Source organism: Stigmatopora argus, chromosome 11 (genome assembly GCF_051989625.1).
Source record: "Stigmatopora argus isolate UIUO_Sarg chromosome 11, RoL_Sarg_1.0, whole genome shotgun sequence".
Classification (NCBI taxonomy): Eukaryota; Metazoa; Chordata; class Actinopteri; order Syngnathiformes; family Syngnathidae; genus Stigmatopora; species Stigmatopora argus.
The window spans coordinates 17155262-17176712 of NC_135397.1; the positions used below are offsets into that span (position 1 = coordinate 17155262).

The 21451-nt window shown below is 40.8% G+C and overlaps 1 protein-coding gene across 3 annotated transcripts in view; it reads right to left on the reverse strand.

Annotated features, from left to right (window-relative positions):
• Positions 1–21451, reverse strand: part of pcca (propionyl-CoA carboxylase subunit alpha) — a 139935-nt gene that overhangs the window by 28160 nt on the left and 90324 nt on the right. For 2 of the 3 annotated variants that reach the window (XM_077613363.1, XM_077613365.1), the window contains 3 exons: positions 21256–21350; positions 7601–7751; positions 567–710 (listed from right to left, as the gene is read on the reverse strand). In XM_077613363.1, the coding sequence (XP_077469489.1) occupies positions 567–710; positions 7601–7751; positions 21256–21350 (390 nt within the window). The remainder of the gene's footprint in view (positions 1–566; positions 711–7600; positions 7752–21255; positions 21351–21451) is intronic. The other variant, XM_077613364.1, reaches the window with a different exon arrangement.

Below are 21451 nucleotides of genomic sequence, written 5' to 3' on the forward strand. Positions count from 1 at the left end.
GATAAAGCGGTTCACAAAATTAGATGAGATGAGATGTTATTTCTTAACAGTTGTTCTTTTTAGTGTAAGAATACTGAACAGTATTGTTATGTTGAGTTAAATAATTGTACAGAGAGGGTTTTAAAAGTCCAAATAATATTAAATAGACAATACAAACACTGTCCCTACATCGGGGATATTCACATATTGCGGCAGGTCAGGTAACTTTTTAAACAAGTTTTCCTCTTTTTAATAACTAACACCAACTCTGGTGCAGAAGATATATTTTGACCAAAAAAAAATCATATTTTGGTACGAGATCGCTCGCTTTCAAACCATCTATTTTCAAACACCATTTACTAAATAATGGGATAAATTAGAATCTACTTTTTTCCGCTTTCCAAGTTTCTATAATCATGACAACATTCTGTCGGCATAGAGAGGAGTGAAAATGCTCAATATTGGATGGTATTGTAGGTTTGTCTGTGGAAAACACTTGGCACTGAAAGAGTTATCTGGATTTTAAAAAATAAACTTTGAAGTGTATCAGTAAAGGATGTACGTATTAGAGAGCAAGCAATTCAAACCTCAGCATAGATGCGGCTTTCCAAAGCCCACCCATTTATTGGAATATCTTCCTGTTTGTGCAGCAGTGGGTAACCCATGGCAACTCGGATCATCTCTTCAACCAGATCAAGACCAGTAATGCACTCTGTTACTGGGTGTTCAACCTAGAGTCAAAAGAAAAAATAAATATTTTTTTAAAAAACATTAGGAATATGTCCGTGTCACAGTTATGAGAATGAGGATTTAATCCCTGTCGATTTCCGACCTTCCTGTGGGGAGTTTGGATGTTCTCCACATGCCTGCGTAGGTATTTCCGTTGTGTACTCCAGTTTCCTCCCACATCCCAAATACATACAAAGTAGGCTGATTGAATACTCTAAACCAGGAGTGCTCAACCTTTCTTCGTACAAGATTTCCAAGGAACCAATCTCCCGCGATCTTTGTTCTGGGCCACCAATGAAGCAGGTATGTATGCTGATAAACTTTTTATCATTGCATGAGCTAATACAGTTTTTTGCTACTTTGCGGTTCATATTCGTTTTAGTGAGTATTAAAAAAAGTTGTTTCATGTTGAGGTGCAGAAAGTATGTGACTCATAAGCATAGGGTGAGTGATTGGTTTCACTTTTTCACCCAACTGAACGGTTGTCATTTTTTTTCATGGGTGTGGAAGGAAGCCACTACTACCAACGCAACACCAAGCCCGTCATTTCAAATGTGACACCCATTGCCCATTCCAGCCGCAGAGCCGTCGATGTGTGAACGTCACGGCGACAACGCTGTGTCCAGTTCAATCATTCAGTAGAAGAAGAACGTGTCTCAAAACTTTTGACAGTAGGTGTACACGCTCATGTCTGCTCACAAAAACTTGCTGGATTTGACTCGAGATGATGAGCATTCAATGGGCAGTTCGAGATAACCACCCCCACCCTTCCGTTTCGGCTTATTCTACCTTTGTGTTGAATAAATCAATGATAGAAAAGATCTTGAAAGTACAAGGGAAAATATATTTGTGGATCTTGAAAACACGTGTCGATCACACTTGTTTGAGTTGAAAGAGACTGGTGGAATAAGTGGTTCAAAACTTATTGTCATTATTTACCAACACGGTTCGTAAGCAATTTACCAAATTCAAACCCTTTTTAAGCACTTATAAGGCCAATTTTGCAGTTCATTAGTACATTTTAAACATTATCCATGTTATTTTTTTAAGATTAGTCAGACATAAAATATGGTTCCTTATCTCAAATGTACATAAAAATCTTCCAAAATGTTCTATAATCCTGGAGGCTTGAAAAATTGAGTTTGAAATGTGCAAGATCGAAAAGCCCCAGTCAGTTTTTCTTTTTCAATGGCTTTCCTTTCTAATACATAAACTCCTGCTTACACCGAAACCAGCGAGGATACGTGAATTTGTTTAATGAGATATATTCTATATATATATACTCCAAAAATTATTCCAAAATCAAATTTTTCACCGACCAAAAGTTGATGTCTGCGGACCGCGAAAAACTTCCGGCTCACGTGATGTAAAAGTAAGCAATGAAATGTTTTAATTTTAATTTTATTACTTTTCCCCCTAATATTACTTAAATCTCCTAAAATTGTGTGACCAAAAGTTGATGCCCTTGAAACCAAACAACTTGTACGTAACATAAAAAAGAGAAAACGTCATAAAGACACTCAAAAATAAGTTATTCTAAACTTGCACTAAACTTAATTCTAATTTTGTTTTAAATTTTTATACCTTTCTTCTCCCGGGTTGGCTCTACCCTGACTTTCAGATGCAACCTATTGAGGGTTGTTTGCTTTTGTCTTCCTTCAAAATGATGCACATAAATGTCCTCACAATAGGATAAGGCACAACCACTTGCCAACGAGAAGTAGTATATACTGCTCTCGTATTAGCGATCGCTCCGCCATTCACATTGACTAACGGGGAAAAAACACTGAAAAAATGCAATGCTCCGCCCAGTGCTTGTAGAGACAATACACGAGGGAGTTGCGACCAGAAAGAGAGCCCATGATGTTCTTATGAGCAGCCTCTTGCGTCCGCTGTATGCTCGTATATCAAAATTTGTCTCGTATCTCAAGATAAATATTTGCTCCAAATGTTACTTGTATCTCAAATTGCTCGTATGTCGGGGCACTTGTATGTCGAGGCATTACTGTAATTTTAAATAAATGATTGTATCGGCCGCATTGTCTTGCATCATGACATCACGGCGCCATTGCGCCATGACGTCATCGTGTCATTGCGTCGTCAAATTGCAGTTTTGTGCATATCATGTTTTTATGCGCATATAAGCCATACCCTCAATTCAGTTATAATTTCTTTGTCTGACAAAAGCGGCTTATGTGTGTAAATACGGAAATACAAATTAATCCGTTCACACCCTCTGAAAAAAACACCAAAAACGGGATATTACAATGGAAAAACATCTTTTTATTTGTTCTAATTCACCACCTACTGAGAAGGTAACAAATACCTATCTAGTGGTTATGATCTTCAATACTAAAATGTGACATTACTCATTACAGATTTACCGCGGAGTGCGCGGACAAGAGAGAGAGAAATTACAGGAGACTTGACGCATGGCAACGCGCTCGTAATATAATATAAACTTTAAATTTAAATTAAATGAACTGAGATTACTATACACACACTTAAAAATAAGTTTCAATGTTACGTTACACAAAATTTAAACTTTCTTGTGCGATAACCGAGGCAAAAATGTTAATGTATTCCACCGCAGCTTTCGAATTGGAACTTCCTGATTCTCCATGCCTTATAACCGAGTGTATCCCAGTTCGTTTGAAACGTGAAAATGTGACAGGTCAATTCTTTGAAAATAATGTGCTCATCTTCGCTCTGTGCTACTGTTACTAATTGCATCTTCACATCCTTTATTTCTTTCAAGATGTAAAAATGTTTGATTTACGTTTTTACATGTTTTGGTTTCTAAACAATGCGCATACATGATACTCAAATAATACCAGACATGGCCGCGATAATTGAAAAACTGTGAAGTAGGATCACCCCCATTATTACTACCATAATACATGTTTTGGTGCCTTTACAAAAATACAAGTACATTTGTCAAGAAGTGTATTTATTAAATGTTACAATTATAGGCATATGAAAAGACATGTATTAATACCTAAACATAATTTATAATTAAAACAAATCTAAAAGTACTGCTCTCAGAGTTAAAATAGTTACCCAAGGCTTGATTTAAAATTTAAAATTCGAGATTGGATCATCGGTGGAATCTTCAGGAGGCGCCGTAGGAGCAGCAAGAGGAGCTTTTGCGAAAGGTTTTCGGCGCACATGGTGATGGGGAGTTGTGACTGTTGTTTCTTTTTTTTGTAAATATATAATTTTGTACAAGGACATGACAATGTGAAGACGACTGCCAAATTCAATGGCGACAACAAGGTTGTCATCTTTGTCCTGGACCTGTTGTTGCAAACTGTGTGCCATATTGAAGATCTCCTGCAGATTTCTTAAAGTAAGACCACAGCCTTCATCCTTGCCGTTGCCACTGCCTCTTCTTCCTCACTTCACGATGGCATCATTTCAATGAGGTCCTCATCAGTTGGGAGGTTGTAGTGGCTCTCCAGCAGTGTGTTGACGTCCTCCCCCATCATGCGAGCTTCACGGCCTTTTCTACGGTGTGAATCCCACATAATGCTGGTTCATTTCTCATTCCTACTGGTTACCACTCGCTTGCTGTCCTTGGAAAGGGATATTGTTGCTGCTTTCCGAATGTTTGCTTCTTTTTTGATAAAAAACACGATAAATTCATTTATGCCGTAATGGCTACATGGGCATATTGCCCGTCTTTAGCATATGTGGCAACATCACGTTTCGGTCACTGTCATCATGTCTGTAACATTTAAGGCGACGTTGTGGTGTGGAATCGTGGAGTGGACCTGAGTGCAGGGAAGTTGGCAAGGGACGAGGGGATGTGTGCTCAAACGAAACTTTAATAACTTAAAATGGAGGCAAAGAAAGTAACAACAGACTTGGCGTCGAATAACAAAATCAAACTTGACGGAGGAAAACATGGGGAAGCGAGGAACAAGGAACGAGGAAACGTGAAAATATGGCAGGGTAAATCAGACGATCCGACATTGACAAAATAATAAGTGGGGTTTAAATAGACAAAACCGGAACTAGGGCGGCCCGGTGGAGTGAGTGGTTAGCGCGTTGGCCTCACAGCTCTGGGGTCCTGGGTTACAATCCAGGTCATTTCCATCTGTGTGGAGTTTGCATGTTCTCCCCGGCCTGCGTGGGTTTCCTACGGGTACTCTGGTTTCCTCCCACATTCCAAAAACATGCATTGTAGGCTAATTGGACACTCTAAATTGCCCCTAGGTATGGGTGTGAGTGTGCATGGTTGTCCGTCTCCTTGTGCCCTGCGATCGGCTGGCCACCGAATCAGGGTGTCCCCCACCTCTGGCCCAGAGACGGCTGGGATTGGCTCCAGCACCCCTGCAACCCTAATGAGGATAAAGCAGTTCAGAAAATGAAATGAATTGAGAAAACCAGAACTAATCATCAACGCGCAGCCGGGCGAGAGGAAAGGCAAGCCAGGAGGGACTAACAAGGGTAAAAAGCGAACATACACGCACACAGAGGAGAAAATGAAATAATAACCCAAACCAAACCTAACAATGTCTTGTTTTTTTCATGGGCTCATTGGATGCCTTAGATGGCCCAAGAGGCTTAGGAGACATTTTCAAGGGTGATTCGAAACCCCAAAAATGCTGGAATAGGCTCAGCATAGCCTTCCTCCACTAGGTTATGTGCGCGATGCGAAATTCAATATATATATATATATATATATATATATATATATATATATATATATATATATATATATACATCAGCAACATGCTTATTTATTTATATATTTATTCATGTATTTATTTTATTTATTAACTTACTTATTGCCTATCTATTTATGTCTAAAATGCCTTTCCTATATGCCTTTCCTGCATTCTCACCCTCTTGCTACTGTGACAACGAAATTTCCCGAATACGGGATGAATAAAGTTATCCAATCCAATCCAATGTTTCCACCCCCATGCTTCACAGTGGGTATGGTGTTCTTTGGATGCAATTCAGTATTATTTCTCCTTCAAACACGAGAACCTGTGTTTCTACCAAAAATATCTATTTTGGTTTCATCTGACCATAACACATTCTCCCAGTCCTCTTCTGGATCATCCAAATGCTCTCTAGCGAACCGCAGACGGACCTGGATGTGTACTGGCTTCAGCAGGGGGACACATCTGGCATTGCAGGATTTGAGTCCCTGGCGGCGAATTGTGTTACTGATAGTAGCCTTTGTTACTGTGGTCACAGCTCTCTGTAGGTCAGTCACTAGGTCCCCCCTGTGTGGTTCTGGGATTTTTGCTCACCGTTCTTGTTATCATTTTGACGCCACAGGGTGAGATCTTGCATGGAGCCTCAGATCGAGGGAGATTATCAGTGGTCTTGTATGTCTTCTATTTTCTGGATTTCTTTACACCAAGCATTTTACCTATTGCAGATTCTGTTTTCCCAGCCTGGTGCAGGTCTACAATTTTGTCTCTGGTGTCCTTCGACAGCTCTTTGGTCTTGGCCATAGTGGAGTTTGGAGTGTGAGGGACTAAGGTTGTGGATAGGTGTCTTTTATACCGATAATGAGTTAAAACAGACGCTATTAATTAATACAGGTAAGGAGTGGAGACCTCGTTAGACCTTGTTAGAAGTTAGACCTCTTTTTAGCTAGAAATCTTGCTTGTTTGTAGGTGACCAAATACTTATTTTCCACTGTAATTTGGAAATAAACTCTTTAAAAATCAAACAATGTGATTTTCAGTTTTTTTTTCTCCACATTCTGTCTCTCATGGTTGAGCTGTATCCATGTTGACAATTACAGGCCTCTCTAATCTTTTCAACTAGGAGAACTTGCACAATTGGTGATTTTTACCACTGTACATTTCCATGCAATGGCAGTATTGACTGTGGCCCCATTATGGGGAACCTGGAATTGATTGCCCACAAAGGCAATGAAACAATTATTTGCCTAGTTTTCATTTTTTATGATCAGATATGTAATTCCAAGTACAACAAGACAAACATTGTTTGCTTGATTACAGGTTAGACAACTGGAGCGGCCACCTGAGAGCAACCATCATCTGCTACCTATAAGATGACGCACCACCACGTCGCCTGATCAAATTGGCTTCATAGTACGTCAGTTGTTTTGTGTTTTTCGTCTCCCTGTGTGTCCTTCAGTGTATCATCATCTTTTTCGCCTTCAATGGATCTCTGCCTCGCTTAGCCAGTGGCTTAGCCTCACGATTTATGACCTCCACGTCTGTTTTCAATGCCCTTTCTGAACAGAGCTTTGGTACCTTCGCATTGACTTCTACATACTTTCCAGCTCTGCACATCATTATCTGTCCTCACTGACAACCTGCCTAACTATTTCCTTACTGTGTCAGCTGTTGTCTACATGAGGGTCCTTCCCTGCACCGAACCTGGCCATCCGACTAGATAACCTGATGTTTAACCGATCGAGGCAGCACCATAAATCAACGTGCCTGGGTCTCTCCTTCTCGGCCGTTTCCGCCTTCCGGTCTGGCCCCATCATGTCAACTGGACCGGGATGAACCCTTCCAGCAGATGATATGGAACCGATGCAACTTGGCTGCACCGGACTTTCACCTGAAGAATGCGAGTGGAGGTTCAACACCTCCTTATGTATTTACTGTGGTCAGGAGTAGCACAGACTGAAAAAATGATGGATCTGTGTAACTCTTGTTTGTTTATTTTTAAATACTCTTTGACAGGATTGTATCATTTAATTGATATTCAAAAATCTGTAAAAGTGGGACTTTAAATTAAATTTTGCTAAAACGCATAATAAAAAAGGGGAAAAAATCATTGGGTGAGTTGGCATCGATTTATCCTATTCGGTATCAGTTAATTTTCAAAACATGAAAAAGTATGCACATGATATGCACATGAAATTCACCACTCAGGTTCTAACACTAACTTGTAGCCGTGTGTTCATCTCCAGAAAGTAGAAGTTTTTGGAAGAATCTACCAGAAACTCCACAGTACCAGCAGAAGAGTACCGCACAGCCTTGGCAAGTTGTACTGCTTGCTCGCCCATTGCTCTTCTCGTCACCGAGTCCAAGAAAGTACTGTAAAAATAAACATAAGCACAATATATATTTCTGACTGACAAGAAAAATTGTAAAATGCTTATTGAAATCTGTCATATTTTTGCTAAATCATCTTACAGTAAAGAGGTATAACATATTTTCTGCACTATAAGGCGCACCTAAGAGCCTTACATTTTTTCAAAAGCTGACCATGCGGCTTATAATCCAGTGCACCTTAAAGTGGGGAAAATAAGTACAGACGCTCGCCTACTTACGAACATTAAACTTATGAACAACGGTACATATGAACATGTCTGCAAATTGCGTTTAAGTCGCAAAATGTTCGTAAGTCCAATTTTGTATTTTTTTCCGAGTAGTGCTTCTTTCCGCCGCTAATACACCTGGCGCTGTGAGGGCTCAGCTCACCCAGCATCTACCTTCTTCGTTGCAATGCGGAAGTGCGTGAACGTATCTCCAGTGGGCAAAGAACCTTTTTCATTTGTATCATTAAATATCTCGTGCATCCATTATTGAATATGGTTGGTAAAAAGCGAAATGCTTCTATTGAGGGAGTTGCAAGGAAGAGGCAAGCCATTTCATTTGAAACGAGTGGCAATAATAACGAAGCTTGATGCGCGTGAGAGTGGTGAGCGTTTCACGGGCATTGAATCGTTCGACCGTCAGTACCATTTATAAACAGAAAGATCGAGCAGCAGGACCCAAATATATTCAATCTTTGTTAGATCGCTTTATTCGGCCAGTTTCTAATACATAAATCTCTCTCTCTCTCTCTCTCTCTCTATACAGTACTGTACATATTCTCTCCATTTTATTAAATGTTTTTTTCAGTACAAACCAATGTGTGTTACTTATACAAGCCTTAAACATACAAATGCACTTATATAAACCTTCAATATACTTATATAGGCCTTAAACATAAATTATAATACAAAATATAGCACTGAATCAACTTACAAACAAATTCAACTTATGAACAATTGCTCGGAACCTAACTCGTTCGTAAGTAGGGGAGCGTCTGTATTTAGTCAAACACCAATTGTGCAAGTTCTCCTACTTGAAAATATTAGAGAGGCATGTATTGTCAATATGGGTAAACCTCAACCATGAGAGACAAAATGTGGAAAAAAAGACAGAAAATCTCATTGTTTGACTTTTTAAGAATTTATTTCCAAATTAGAGTGGAAAATAAGTATTTGGTCACCTACAAACAAGCAAGATTTCTGGCTGTCAAAGAGGTCTAACTTCTTCTAACGAGGTCTAATGAGGTCTCCACTTGTTACACCTGTATTAATAGCATCTGTTTTAACTCATCATCAGTATAAAATACACCTGTCCAAAACCTCAGTCTCTCACACTCCAAACTCTACTATGGCCAAGACCAAAGAGCTGTCAAAGGACACCAGAGACAAAATTTTAGACCTGCACCAGGCTGGGAAGACTGAATCAGCAATATGAAAAACGCTTGGTGTAAAGAAATCAAGAAAATAGAAGACATACAAGACCACTGATAATCTCCCTCGATCTGGGGCTGCATGCAAGATCTCACCCCGTGGCGTCAAAATGATAACAAGAACGGTGAGCAAAATTCCCAGAACCACACGGGGAGACCTAGTGAATAACCTACAGAGAGCTGGGACCACAGTAACAGAATATAACATTTTGGTAGAAACACAGGTTCTCGTGTTTGGAGGAGAAAGAATACTGTACTGAATTGTATCCGAAGAACACCATATCCACTGATAAGCATGGGGTGGAAACATCATGCTTTGGGGCTGTTTTTCTGCAAAGGTACCAGGACGACTGATCTGTGTAAAGGAAAGAATGAATGGGGCCATGTATCGAGAGATTTTGAGTAAAAATCTCCTTCCATCAGCAAGGACATTGAAGATGAGACGTGGCTGGGTCTTTCAGCATGACAATGTTCCCAAACACACAGCCAGAGCAACAAAGGAGTGGCTTCGTAAGAAGCATTTCAAGGTCCTGGAGTGGCCTAGCCAGTCTCCAGATCTCAACCCCATAGAAAATCTGTGGAGGGAGTTGAAAGTCCGTCTTGCCCAACGACAGCTCCAAAACATCACTGCTCTAGAGGAGATCTGCATGGAGGAATGGGTCAAAACACCAGCAACAGTGTGTACTTGTGAAGAGTTACAGAAAACGTTTCGCCTCCGTTATTGCCAACAAAGGGTACATAACAAAGTATTGAGATGAACCTTTGGTCTTGACCAAATACTTATTTTCCACCATGATATGCAAATAAATTCTTTAAAAATCAAACAATGTGATTTTCAGGTTTTTTTCTCCACATTCTCTCTCACATGGTTGAGGTTTACCCATGTTGACAATTACAGGCCTCTCTAATCTTTTCAAGTAGGATAACTTGCACAATTGGTGGTTGACTAAATACTTATTTGCCCCACTGTATATATGGATCAATATTGAGCCGCAACAGGTCTCTCAACTACGGTAAGCAGCCGCCGACTCCATTTCCCCCGTAGAAGTAGTAGCTGTGATATAATAGTTCTTTAGTCAATCCACCCGGAATGATGGCGAGCACACTAATTCAGTGCTTGCCGTCATTTACAAAATAACTCCAGCCGCTAGATATCGGCGTCAACAGAGAATTCAAAAGCATTCAAAGCTAGACTGCAAACTATATATTATATATGGATCAATATTGAGCCACAACAGGTCTCGCAACTACCGTAAGCAGCAGCCTACTCTTTTCTCCCGTAGAAGTAGTGCGCGGTGCATGCTGGGATATATAAAACTGCATTTCATTTCGGTTGAGCTCGATTGAGCACACTAATTCAGTGCTCGCCATCATTCCGTGTGGATTGACAAAAGAACTCCAGCCGCTAGATTTTGGCGTCAATAGAGCATTTAAAGCTAGACTGCAAACTGTATGGGAGCAGTGGATGACAAAAGGCGAACACACGTTTACCAAGACGGGGAGACAGCGCCGGACGACATACGCCACTATCTGCCAGTGGATCGTAAATGCCTGGCTGATTTATCAGTCTCAACTGTGGTCCGAGCTTTCAGGACGGCAGGAATTGCTGACTTGATTAATTGAGACTTTGATGAGATGAAGCAAGCGTGTTGGATGCCGCATTCGCCCAGTTGTTCAACATGAGTTATTGTGCTATTGCTGTGCCACGAAAATACTAATACTTTACCTCGGAGAAAATAATAAAACAGTTGTTTATTCATGGTGGGAGTGAATGGAGTTGTCAGAAGGCTGATTTGTAATCTATTAATAAAGTTTGGCCGACCCATCTGACTGTTTTGTTGACATTCCCTTTAGCGTCTAATGCAGGGGTCGGGAACCTTTTTGACGAAGAGAGCCACAAACAATTCATATTTTCAAATGTTATTCCTTGTGAGCCATACTACGAATTTAAAAGTCAAAATACATACATGTAAATGAGTTCCTTTTCAATTTTTTTTGTAATTTCACCACTTTTAAAGTGGAAAAAAATGAATATTTTTTAAAAGATTCTTATGCTTTTGCTAATCAATGAGAGGATGCATTCCAGAAGAGTCTAATGCAAAAAAAGAAGATTAAAGCAGTTCTAGATGTAATATCTCAGTTCGGTCACCAGCAATTTCCATATTTTAGCTCACAGGTTAGCAAAGAGCCAGATGCACCCATCAAAAGAGCCACATGTGGCTCCCGAGCCATAGGTTCCCTACCCCTGGTCTAATGGATGCATATTAACGCAACCCCAGCCTCTAGTGTAGTGCCTTATATATGGAAAAAGTTTTAAAATATGTCATTCATTGAAGGTGCCCCTTATAATTGCTTATAGTGGGGAAAATACGGTAATCTTTTGCCATGACTATTTTTGTCATATTCTGCTGCTGATCTGCTTGTGTTTTTCCATTGCATAGACCAGGTGTGTGGTGATGAGCAGAACTCCCTGCTTCACACCCGTTGTCCTCCACTAATATGTATCAGGTTTAAAGCCTGAGCAAGAGGCATTAAACAATTACTTTTCATCGTCTTTTGTGGCGTGGTTGCTTCGACCATCCAAAATCCATTGGGGCTGGGTTTTCTTTGTAATTATAAAGGACTAGAGTCCAGCCGTGCGGAGATTATAGGGGCCTTAACAACATCACTGTTAAGAGCAAGTACCCACTACACGTACTGGAGTCTGCTTTCACACCATTGTGTTTCGCTTCAATTTTCAATTGACTTGGGCAATGCTTACCATTTGGTGCGCATAAAGAGGGGGATGAATGGAAGACTGGGTTTAACACTCCCATGGTAGAGCTGCCAAACGTCAAAAATCATATTTCGTAGTGGGCAAAGAGAACACACACAACTCTCCCAATGATGGAATGCTCGGTCTGGAGGAGGCACGGCTGAACGGCTCCAAAAATGTCTAGGACTAGCATAAAGAAACCAAGCCATGCGACGGGTGGAGTTGAGTCACAAAACAACAAAGCACAAAGCAAAAAGCACAGTATATGGGAAAGCATTAAGAAATACAAAAATGCAATTAAAAACGATTTAAAATCAGCAAAAACACAAAACGAGCAAGAGTGGATGGAGCTACCGCAACCAGCTGCCGCTTAACCAGCCCCATCTTAAAATAAAAAAATAAAAAAAATACAGTCAAAGTCAAAAACGAATTCGCTCAACATTTTAATTTTCACAATTTGCCGTTTATAGTAAAAGCGGATTGGATTGGATAACTTTATTCATCCTGTATTCGGGAAATTTCGTTGTCACAGTAGCAAGAGGGTGAGGATGCAGAAATAGGAAAGGCATTTTAGACACAAATAGATAGGTAATAAGTAGGTTAATAAATAAATACATGAATAAATATATAAATAAGCGTGTTGCTGAAATATATATATATACACACATACGTGTACATACACACATATATACATATACACAGATACGTGTACACACACACATATATATATTTTTATATATATACACATACATACATACATACATACATACATACATACATACATACATACATACATACATACATACATACATACATACATACATACATACATACATACATACATACATACATACATACATACATACATACATACATACATACATACATACATACATACATACATACATACATACATACATACATACATACATACATACATACATACATACATACATACATACATACATACATACATACATACATACATACATACATACATACATACATACATACATACATACATACATACATACATACATACATACATACATACATACATACATACATACATACATACATACATACATACATACATACATACATACATACATACATACATACATACATACATACATACATACATACATACATACATACATACATACATACATACATACATACATACATACATACATACATACATACATACATACATACATACATACATACATACATACATACATACATACATACATACATACATACATACATACATACATACATACATACATACATACATACATACATACATACATACATACATACATACATACATACATACATACATACATACATACATACATACATACATACATACATACATACATACATACATACATACATACATACATACATACATACATACATACATACATACATACATACATACATACATACATACATACATACATACATACATACATACATACATACATACATACATACATACATACATACATACATACATACATACATACATACATACATACATACATACATACATACATACATACATACATACATACATACATACATACATACATACATACATACATACATACATACATACATACATACATACATACATACATACATACATACATACATACATACATACATACATACATACATACATACATACATACATATATATATCAGTGGCGGGCCATCAGGGCCTTCTCTGCTGGCCTAAGAAATATCTGAATCATATTATATTTTTCCATCAATACTTATTATTCCAAATGGTCTGTTAGCTTCCTTTCATTGCTTTTCCCCCTGCTTGCACTGCTTCCAGATGTGTGTTTTCATATTGAAGCATTTAACCAATCACATTTCAGCCATTATTTGTTGCCAAATCAGGTCTGCCTCAAAGCCTTCACAATCAGTTCTGCGGGCTCTGCTGCATTAAACTAGACTGTTGCTTTTAACCAATCAGATTTCGAGTTGGCAACCCCACAATGCTTTTTCATACGCATTAGCATTTTGCTGGCTGGGATATGTCATTGCTTTCACCAACTATGAATGGCTAGTAGGCGGGCCAAAGCCATAGATCGCAAACTCCACCCACAATGGCCGACAGAAGCAAAAACAAATGGATTCTGCTTGCTCACAAAGCTATTTTCCAGACGGACTTTTCCAGAAAAAAATGGACATCATTAAGAAAGGGCGGTCAACTCCGAAGCTAGCAAGCCTGTTACAGCCGGGAAAATAGTGTGTGCGGCACTTTCAGTGCGCTAACTTAGCTGCACAAGCAAATAGTATATTGTCGTGTTGATTTAAAGCCATTTTCAAAACGGACTATGCCGGAAATATGACAGGACAGGCTCGACTTTCATCATTAGCTTCGATGGCGATAGGGAAGGAGGAAGAAAAAAAGGAGGATGGATATTGTGTACAGTTAAAAATAATTTTTGGTGAGTATAATATGGCTATTTTCCTAAATAATATTTCAATTGTGGGCCCGGTTCTGATATCTGAAAAGCTCCAGTGTTTGTATTTAATCACTAAATCCTGCTAGGATGTGGATTTTACCCCAGTTTAATTTTTGCCGTTTCGCCATTGACGTCCATCGCTGTCTTTTCCTGAGGAAATCACCCCCCTGGCCTGGTTGTAATGTCTCAAAAGCTCCAGTATTTGTATTCAGTCAATAAATGCTGCTAGGAAGTGGATTTTACCTAATTTTAGTGCATTTTTTGTCATTTCACGTATGGACGTATCGACGTTCATCGCTGTCTTTTTACCGGGGAAATGATACTCCGGGCCCGGTTCTGATGTCTAAAAAGCTCCAGTATTTGTATTTAATCAATAAATGCTGTTTTCGGCTGGATTTTACCCCATTTTCGGGCAATGTTTGCCCGTACGCCATTGACGTTCATCGCTGTCTTTTCCCGAGGAAATCACCCCCCTGGCCTGATTGTAATGTCTCAAAAGCTCCAGTATTTGTATTCAGTCAATAAATGCTGCTAGGAAGTGGATTTTACCTAATTTTAGTGCATTTTTTGTCATTTCACGTATGGACGTATCGACGTTCATCGCTGTCTTTTTACTGGGGAAATGATACTCCGGGCCCGGTTCTGATGTCTAAAAAGCTCCAGTATTTGTATTTAATCAATAAATGCTGTTTTCGGCTGGATTTTACCCCATTTTCGGGCAATGTTTGCCCGTACGCCATTGACGTTCATCGCTGTCTTTTCCCGGGAAAATCGCCCCCTGGCCTGGTTTTAATGTGTGAAAAGCTCCAGTATTTGTATTTAATCATGAAATGCTGCTAGGAAGTGGATTTTACCCCATTTTTGTGCATTGATTTATTTATTATTTTTTATGTGTCGCAGCTCTAGCTGCAGTAGAGGTTTTATAGCCATAAAATAGTTTTTGAGGGTTGGATTGATACATTGAAGGCGCTACGAGAAAATGCACCGACTGCCACTGATATATATACACATACACATACATATATATATATATATATATATATATATATATATATATACATACATACACATACATATATAAGCACATATATACATACATATACATATATAAGCACATATATACATACATACACATATATAAGCACATATATACATACATATACATATATATAAGCACATATATACATACATACACATAGATGTACATGCATGCATACGGTATGCCTCCGATTCCGGAGTGCAGGGGGTCCTTTCCCAGTCCAGTCATTTGAAGTGTTTATTGGCCACAACAGCCTTACATACATCTGTACGGTCCAGAAACTAAACTCTGCACGTTCTTTCTCAACCGTTTCAATTTAACAATTCCCTAACATTGTACCCAAGGTCTGAGTGGTGGGGGCTCTACAATGGGAGGTGGAGAGGAAGGGGCAAAGGTCATACAAGAGCAATGTTCCAGTTGGGTGCACCAAGGACAAGCTGCATGTTGCACATCAACATCGATCAGAGGTCCTACAATGAGCACACACCTCCAAAGTAGCCTGACACCCTGGAGTCTCCCAAACTCCGTTTTTGATTTCCCAAAGATTCTGGTAGCCGGAGAGGTATAAAGACATTCTGAAGTTCATTCTGCCTTGCCCGGTGTACGCCAACAACAAGCCTTTCCATGGTGCACGCTTTGGTCTCCTACGTCCACTGTCGGTTCTAGCTCATCAATGGTCACACATTGCCCTGGATTTCATCTACGGTCTTTCTGTGTTCTGCAAAAAAAAATGGCGGTCCTGATTGTGATCCATAAGTTCTCAAAGATGGCCCACTTCATTCCACTCCTGAAACTGCCTTTATCTCTAGAGCCTGCAGACCGGCTCATCTTTCAGGTTTTCCGCCTCCATAGTGTCTGACCGGGGTAGTCAGTATGCGTCACAGGTACGGACGGCCTTCTGTAAGGACAAGGGCGCTATGCCAAGTTTGTCGTCGAATTATCACCACCAATGGTCAGACTGAGCATGGCAACCAGGACCTTGCCTGTGTTCTTTGGAATGTCTGCCACCAACACCCGTCTTGCTGGTCTCCAGGCAACACGCTAGTCAGTGTGGCCACGAGTATTTCACCCTTTAATATGGCATAAGCTACCAGCCTACTGTATTCCCTTCAAAGACCTCAGTCCCCCTCAGAGCACCATCATCTACGGAGGGCCCATCGAGTCTGGCGGGTCAGTAGGTTTGGGGCTTTACTCGGGACTTGTACTTGGCTGGGGTCTCCAAGAAGGTGGATCCTTGTTTTATTGGACCCATTCAAGGTAAAGAGGGAGGTCAGCCCAGTGTCTGTAAGGCTCACCCTGCCTTCATCCTTCAGGAGGCATCCGATGTGCCACGTCTGCTTGCTAAAACCGGTCAGATTTGGTATGTTGTGCCCTCCAGAGGTGCCTCCACTGCCCCTGATAAATGGTAACCCATTTTATACCGAGAAGTCCCTTTTAGACTCGAGGAGGGGCCGGGGTGTTCAGTATCTAGTTGACTGGAAGGGCTACGGTCCCAAAGAATGCCAATGGGTTCCCTACTCCTGGATCCTGACGTAAACCACGACTTACACGTGATGTCCCAGCTAGCCAGGTGGGTTGCCATGGGGCGGCCGTCGAGTAGGGTGTACTGTAATGTCCTGCAGGTGTGTGGTGGTGGGCGGAACTCCCTGGTCAGGACAGCATTTAAACTCAGGCCACCTGCCGAGATATTGGATTGGATTGGATTGGATAACTTTATTCATCCCGTATTCGGGAAATTTCGTTGTTCCAGTGGCAAGAGGGTGAGGATGCAGGAATAGCAAAGGCATTTTAGACATGAATAGATAGGTAATAAGTAGGTCAAGAAATAAATACATGAATAAATATATAATTAAATAAGCATGTTGCTTAGCACATATATACATACATACACATAAATGTAGATGCATGCATACGGTAGGTCTTAACACAGCCATTTTTTTTGTTAAAGAGCCTGACAGCTGATGGGAGGAAGGATTTGCGGAAGCGCTCCTTCCTGCAATGAGGGTGCCGCAGTCTATTGCTAAAGGAGCTTCGGAGGGACTCCACAGACTCATGCAGGGGGTGGGAGGTGCTGTCCATGATGGACATCATCCTGGTCAGCATCCTCCGCTCTCCCACTTCCTCCACAGAGTCCAAAGGACAGCCCAGAACAGAGCTGGCCCTCCTGACCAGCTTATTCAGCCTGTTCCTGTCCCTCTCCGTGCTCCCGCATCCCCAACAAAGCACTGCATAAAACACTGTAGATGCCACCACAGTGTCGTAGAAAGTTCTCAGCAGTGTCCTGCACACTCCAAAGGACCGTAGACTCCTCAGTAGGTAGAGGCGGCTCTGGCCCCTTTTGTACAGGGCATCTGTGTTTGTGGACCAGTCTAGTTTGTTGTTGAGGTGAACACCCAGGTACTTAAAATTCTCCACGATTTCAATGTCTGTACCCTGGATGTTCACCTGAGTGGTCTGTTGAGGATTCCTCCGAAAATCGATGACCATTTCCTTTGTCTTACTGGTGTTGATGTAGAGGTGGTTTTGCCTACACCAGTCAACAAAGGCTGTGATGACTCCCCTGTACTCCAGGTCGTTCCCGTCCGTCACTCGTCCAACAATAGCGGTGTCGTCAGAGAACTTCTGGAGGTGGCAGGTGTCTGTATTATGTTTAAAGTCCGATGTGTAGAGGGAGAAGAGGAGTGGAGAGAGCACTGTGCCTTGTGGGGCCTGGAGTCTCACATATTGTGGTCTGTCAGTGAGTATATTGCCTTGCTAGTCACCATTGCCATTTTGTCAACACGTGCCCTTGGTTCTTGATATTCTTTGCTCGATGGCGCTTCCATCTTGTTTCTGATTTACTGATTGTTATACAGTATTTAATATCCCCTGCCTTATGTGAGTATTGAGTGTTTTTTGTTGTAGTTTTATCCATTGTTTTTATAGCACCTTGCTCGTTGCATCAGTTATGCCAGGGTTTCTATTAGATCTCCGTTGACCTTTTGTCACACACACATTTTTCATATTCTGAGTGCACTTTGATTCGTATAAATGTTGTAAAACGCCTCTCTGTTTCAAGTTGTTGCTTTGAGATCAAAAAGTAGTTCTGCCTCCGCGGATCATAACAATTTTCTGTCAGAACCAAAACAGTGTTACTGGTGCTTACGGACGTGCACACACACTGAACTTGCAGGGCTGTGGTTGCATAGTGCATAGCAGGACCGAAATGCAGGGAAACAAACAAGTGCAGGGAGTGGAGTGCGCTAACAACTTTAATAACTAAGGCAGGATATTCAGAAAATAAGAAGGACTTTGGAATTAAACAAGAAAATCAAACCTGACGGCGAGGACGTGGGGAAACGAGGATCAGGGGACATGGGCATAGCAACGCAGACGACCCGACAAGGACTGACAAATACACAGGGGTTAACTAGACAGACGTGGCTTGACGAGACAATCAGAAACACATGGGTAACACAAGAGGCAGCAACCAGGAGATTCACCAGGGGCGGGGAAACGACAGGTGAACTCAAGCGGTAATCACATGGACAGGTCACACAGGGGAAAAACATAACAAGACGAATCCTTAACACATACGCACATGCACACACACACGCAAACACCCCAACAAAGAACAGTCCCTGAATATCGGTAAAACACAATTTACGTCACGAATGTGCTATTCCAACATTTTCAGGTATCTTGAAGGGAATAAGTAAAACAAAACAAAAAAGTTATTTCAATAATGTTCTTAAAACTGAAAAGACATCTTTAAAATTACCAAGGAAATTATCTATGTGAAGACAAATATTTTTATGATTACCGTATTTTCACGCCTATTTGGCGCATCGTATTTTACGCCGCAGTGTCAGTAACAAGTGCTATTTCTGTATTTTAGACACACAAAGCACGGACCATTTCATTAGACGCATATATATTACAGACGCTCCCCTACTTACGAACATTCAACTTACGAACAACGGTACATACGAACATGTCTGCAAATTGCGTTTAAGTCCAAAAATGTTCGCAAGTCCAATTTTTTATTTCGCCCCTTTTTCGGAGTAGTACTTCTTTCCGCCGCTAATACCGACGCCTGGCGCGTGAGAGCTCAGCTCACCCAGCATCTACCTTCTTCTTCGTTGCAATGCGGAAGTGCGTGAATGTATCTCCAGTGTGCAAAGAACCTTTTTCATTTGTATCATTAAATATCTCATGCATCCAATATTGAATATGGTTGGTAAAAAGCTAGAGGCTTCTATTGAGGGAGTTGCAAGGAAGAGGCAAGCCATTTCATTTGAAACGAGTGGCAATAATAACGAAGCTTGATGCGCGTGAGAGTGGTGAGCGTTGCACATTCAGTACCATTTATAAACAGAAAGATCGAGCAGCAGGACCCAAATATTGAACGTTGCACAAAGTTTGCAAATCAATTGAATGATGCCATACAGTGCTACCGCATCATTTATGATGAAAAAAAGAAGAAAACTGCAATCGTCATTAGGTTGCTTCTTTTGGCCAGTTTCTAATACATAAATCTCTCTCTCTACAGTACTGTACATATTCTCTCCATTTTATTAAATGTTTTTTTTCAGTACAAACCAATGCGTGTTACTTATACAAGCCTTAAACATACAAATGCACTTGTATAAACCTTCAATATACTTATATCGGCCTTAAACATAAATTATAATACAAAATATAGCACTGAATCAACTTACAAACAAATTCAACTTATGAACAATCGCTCGGAACCAATTGCGTTCGTAAGTAGGGGAGCGTCTGTATATATGGATGAACATCGAAAGGCAATAGCGGTGCGCAGTGACTGCTGGGAAATATAGTTCTTGCGCGCAACACCCACACGCTAAAACACGGTTTAAAAAGGCAACGGAAGCAAAACTGAGTTCGGCAGTGCTTTATTTGGACATTTTACAATTTACTCACGTCATCACCTTCAAATCCCTCAAACTCCTCATCTTCTGTGTCCGAATTAAACAATTGCCCAAATGAGTCCTCCAAAACACTGGGTCCCGCGGTTGTAGTTCTTAAGCCTCCGGGAATGACGGCAAGCTCCGAGTTATTATATATAATATATATACATAGTTCAGTCTAGCTTTGAATGCTCTGTTGACGCCAACATTTAGCGGCAGGATTTCTTTTGTAAATACATCCGAAATGACGGCCAGCACCAAATTAGTGTGGTCGCCATCATACTGATCTCTTTGTTCTCAGAGTCACCGTCATTTCCATGTGGCTCCTTAGAAATTATGCCGGCTTTGGCAAAAGCTCGAACAACTGTGCAAGCAGACACGTTCGCCCAGGCGGCAACGATCCATTGACAAATCGTAGCATAAGAAGCCCGGCGCTGCCTGCCACTTTTCGTGAAGCTGTGTTCGCCAGCGATCATCCACTGCTCCCACGCCGCTCGTAACTTTGATTTGAAAGCCCGGTTGATGCCGATGTCCAGCGGCTGTAATTCTTTGGTCAAGCCTCCCAGAATGACGGCAAGCTCTGAGTTCATTTTCATGATCTGGTTTTTAACCGTTGCTGTGAGATGAGCACGCATGGAGTCGCAAATCAAAACAGACGGCGAGCCGTGAAAAAATCCATCTGGTCGCTTGACATATACGTCACGTAACCAGGCGCCGCTCGGCGCCCCCGCGAGCGCTCCCCCTCGGCGCCGCTTGGCGGCGCTCACAAAGGGCGCTCTGCATTATAAGGCGCCCTGTCTATTTTGGATAAAATTTTTGACTTTTATGCGCGCCTTAGAGGCGTGAAAATACGGTAATTAGTTTCTTACAAACCTGGGAGCTTCTTCCACCACTTTCTGGTTCCTTCTTTGGATAGAGCACTCTCTTTCATTCAACCATAGAACATTACCATGCTTATCAGCCAGCACCTGAGAGAGGAAGCACACCTCATTTAAGAACAATGTGTTATGGTAAATGGGATTCAAACATTGCACTGAAATTACACAGGTGTAAGTATGTTACAAAATTA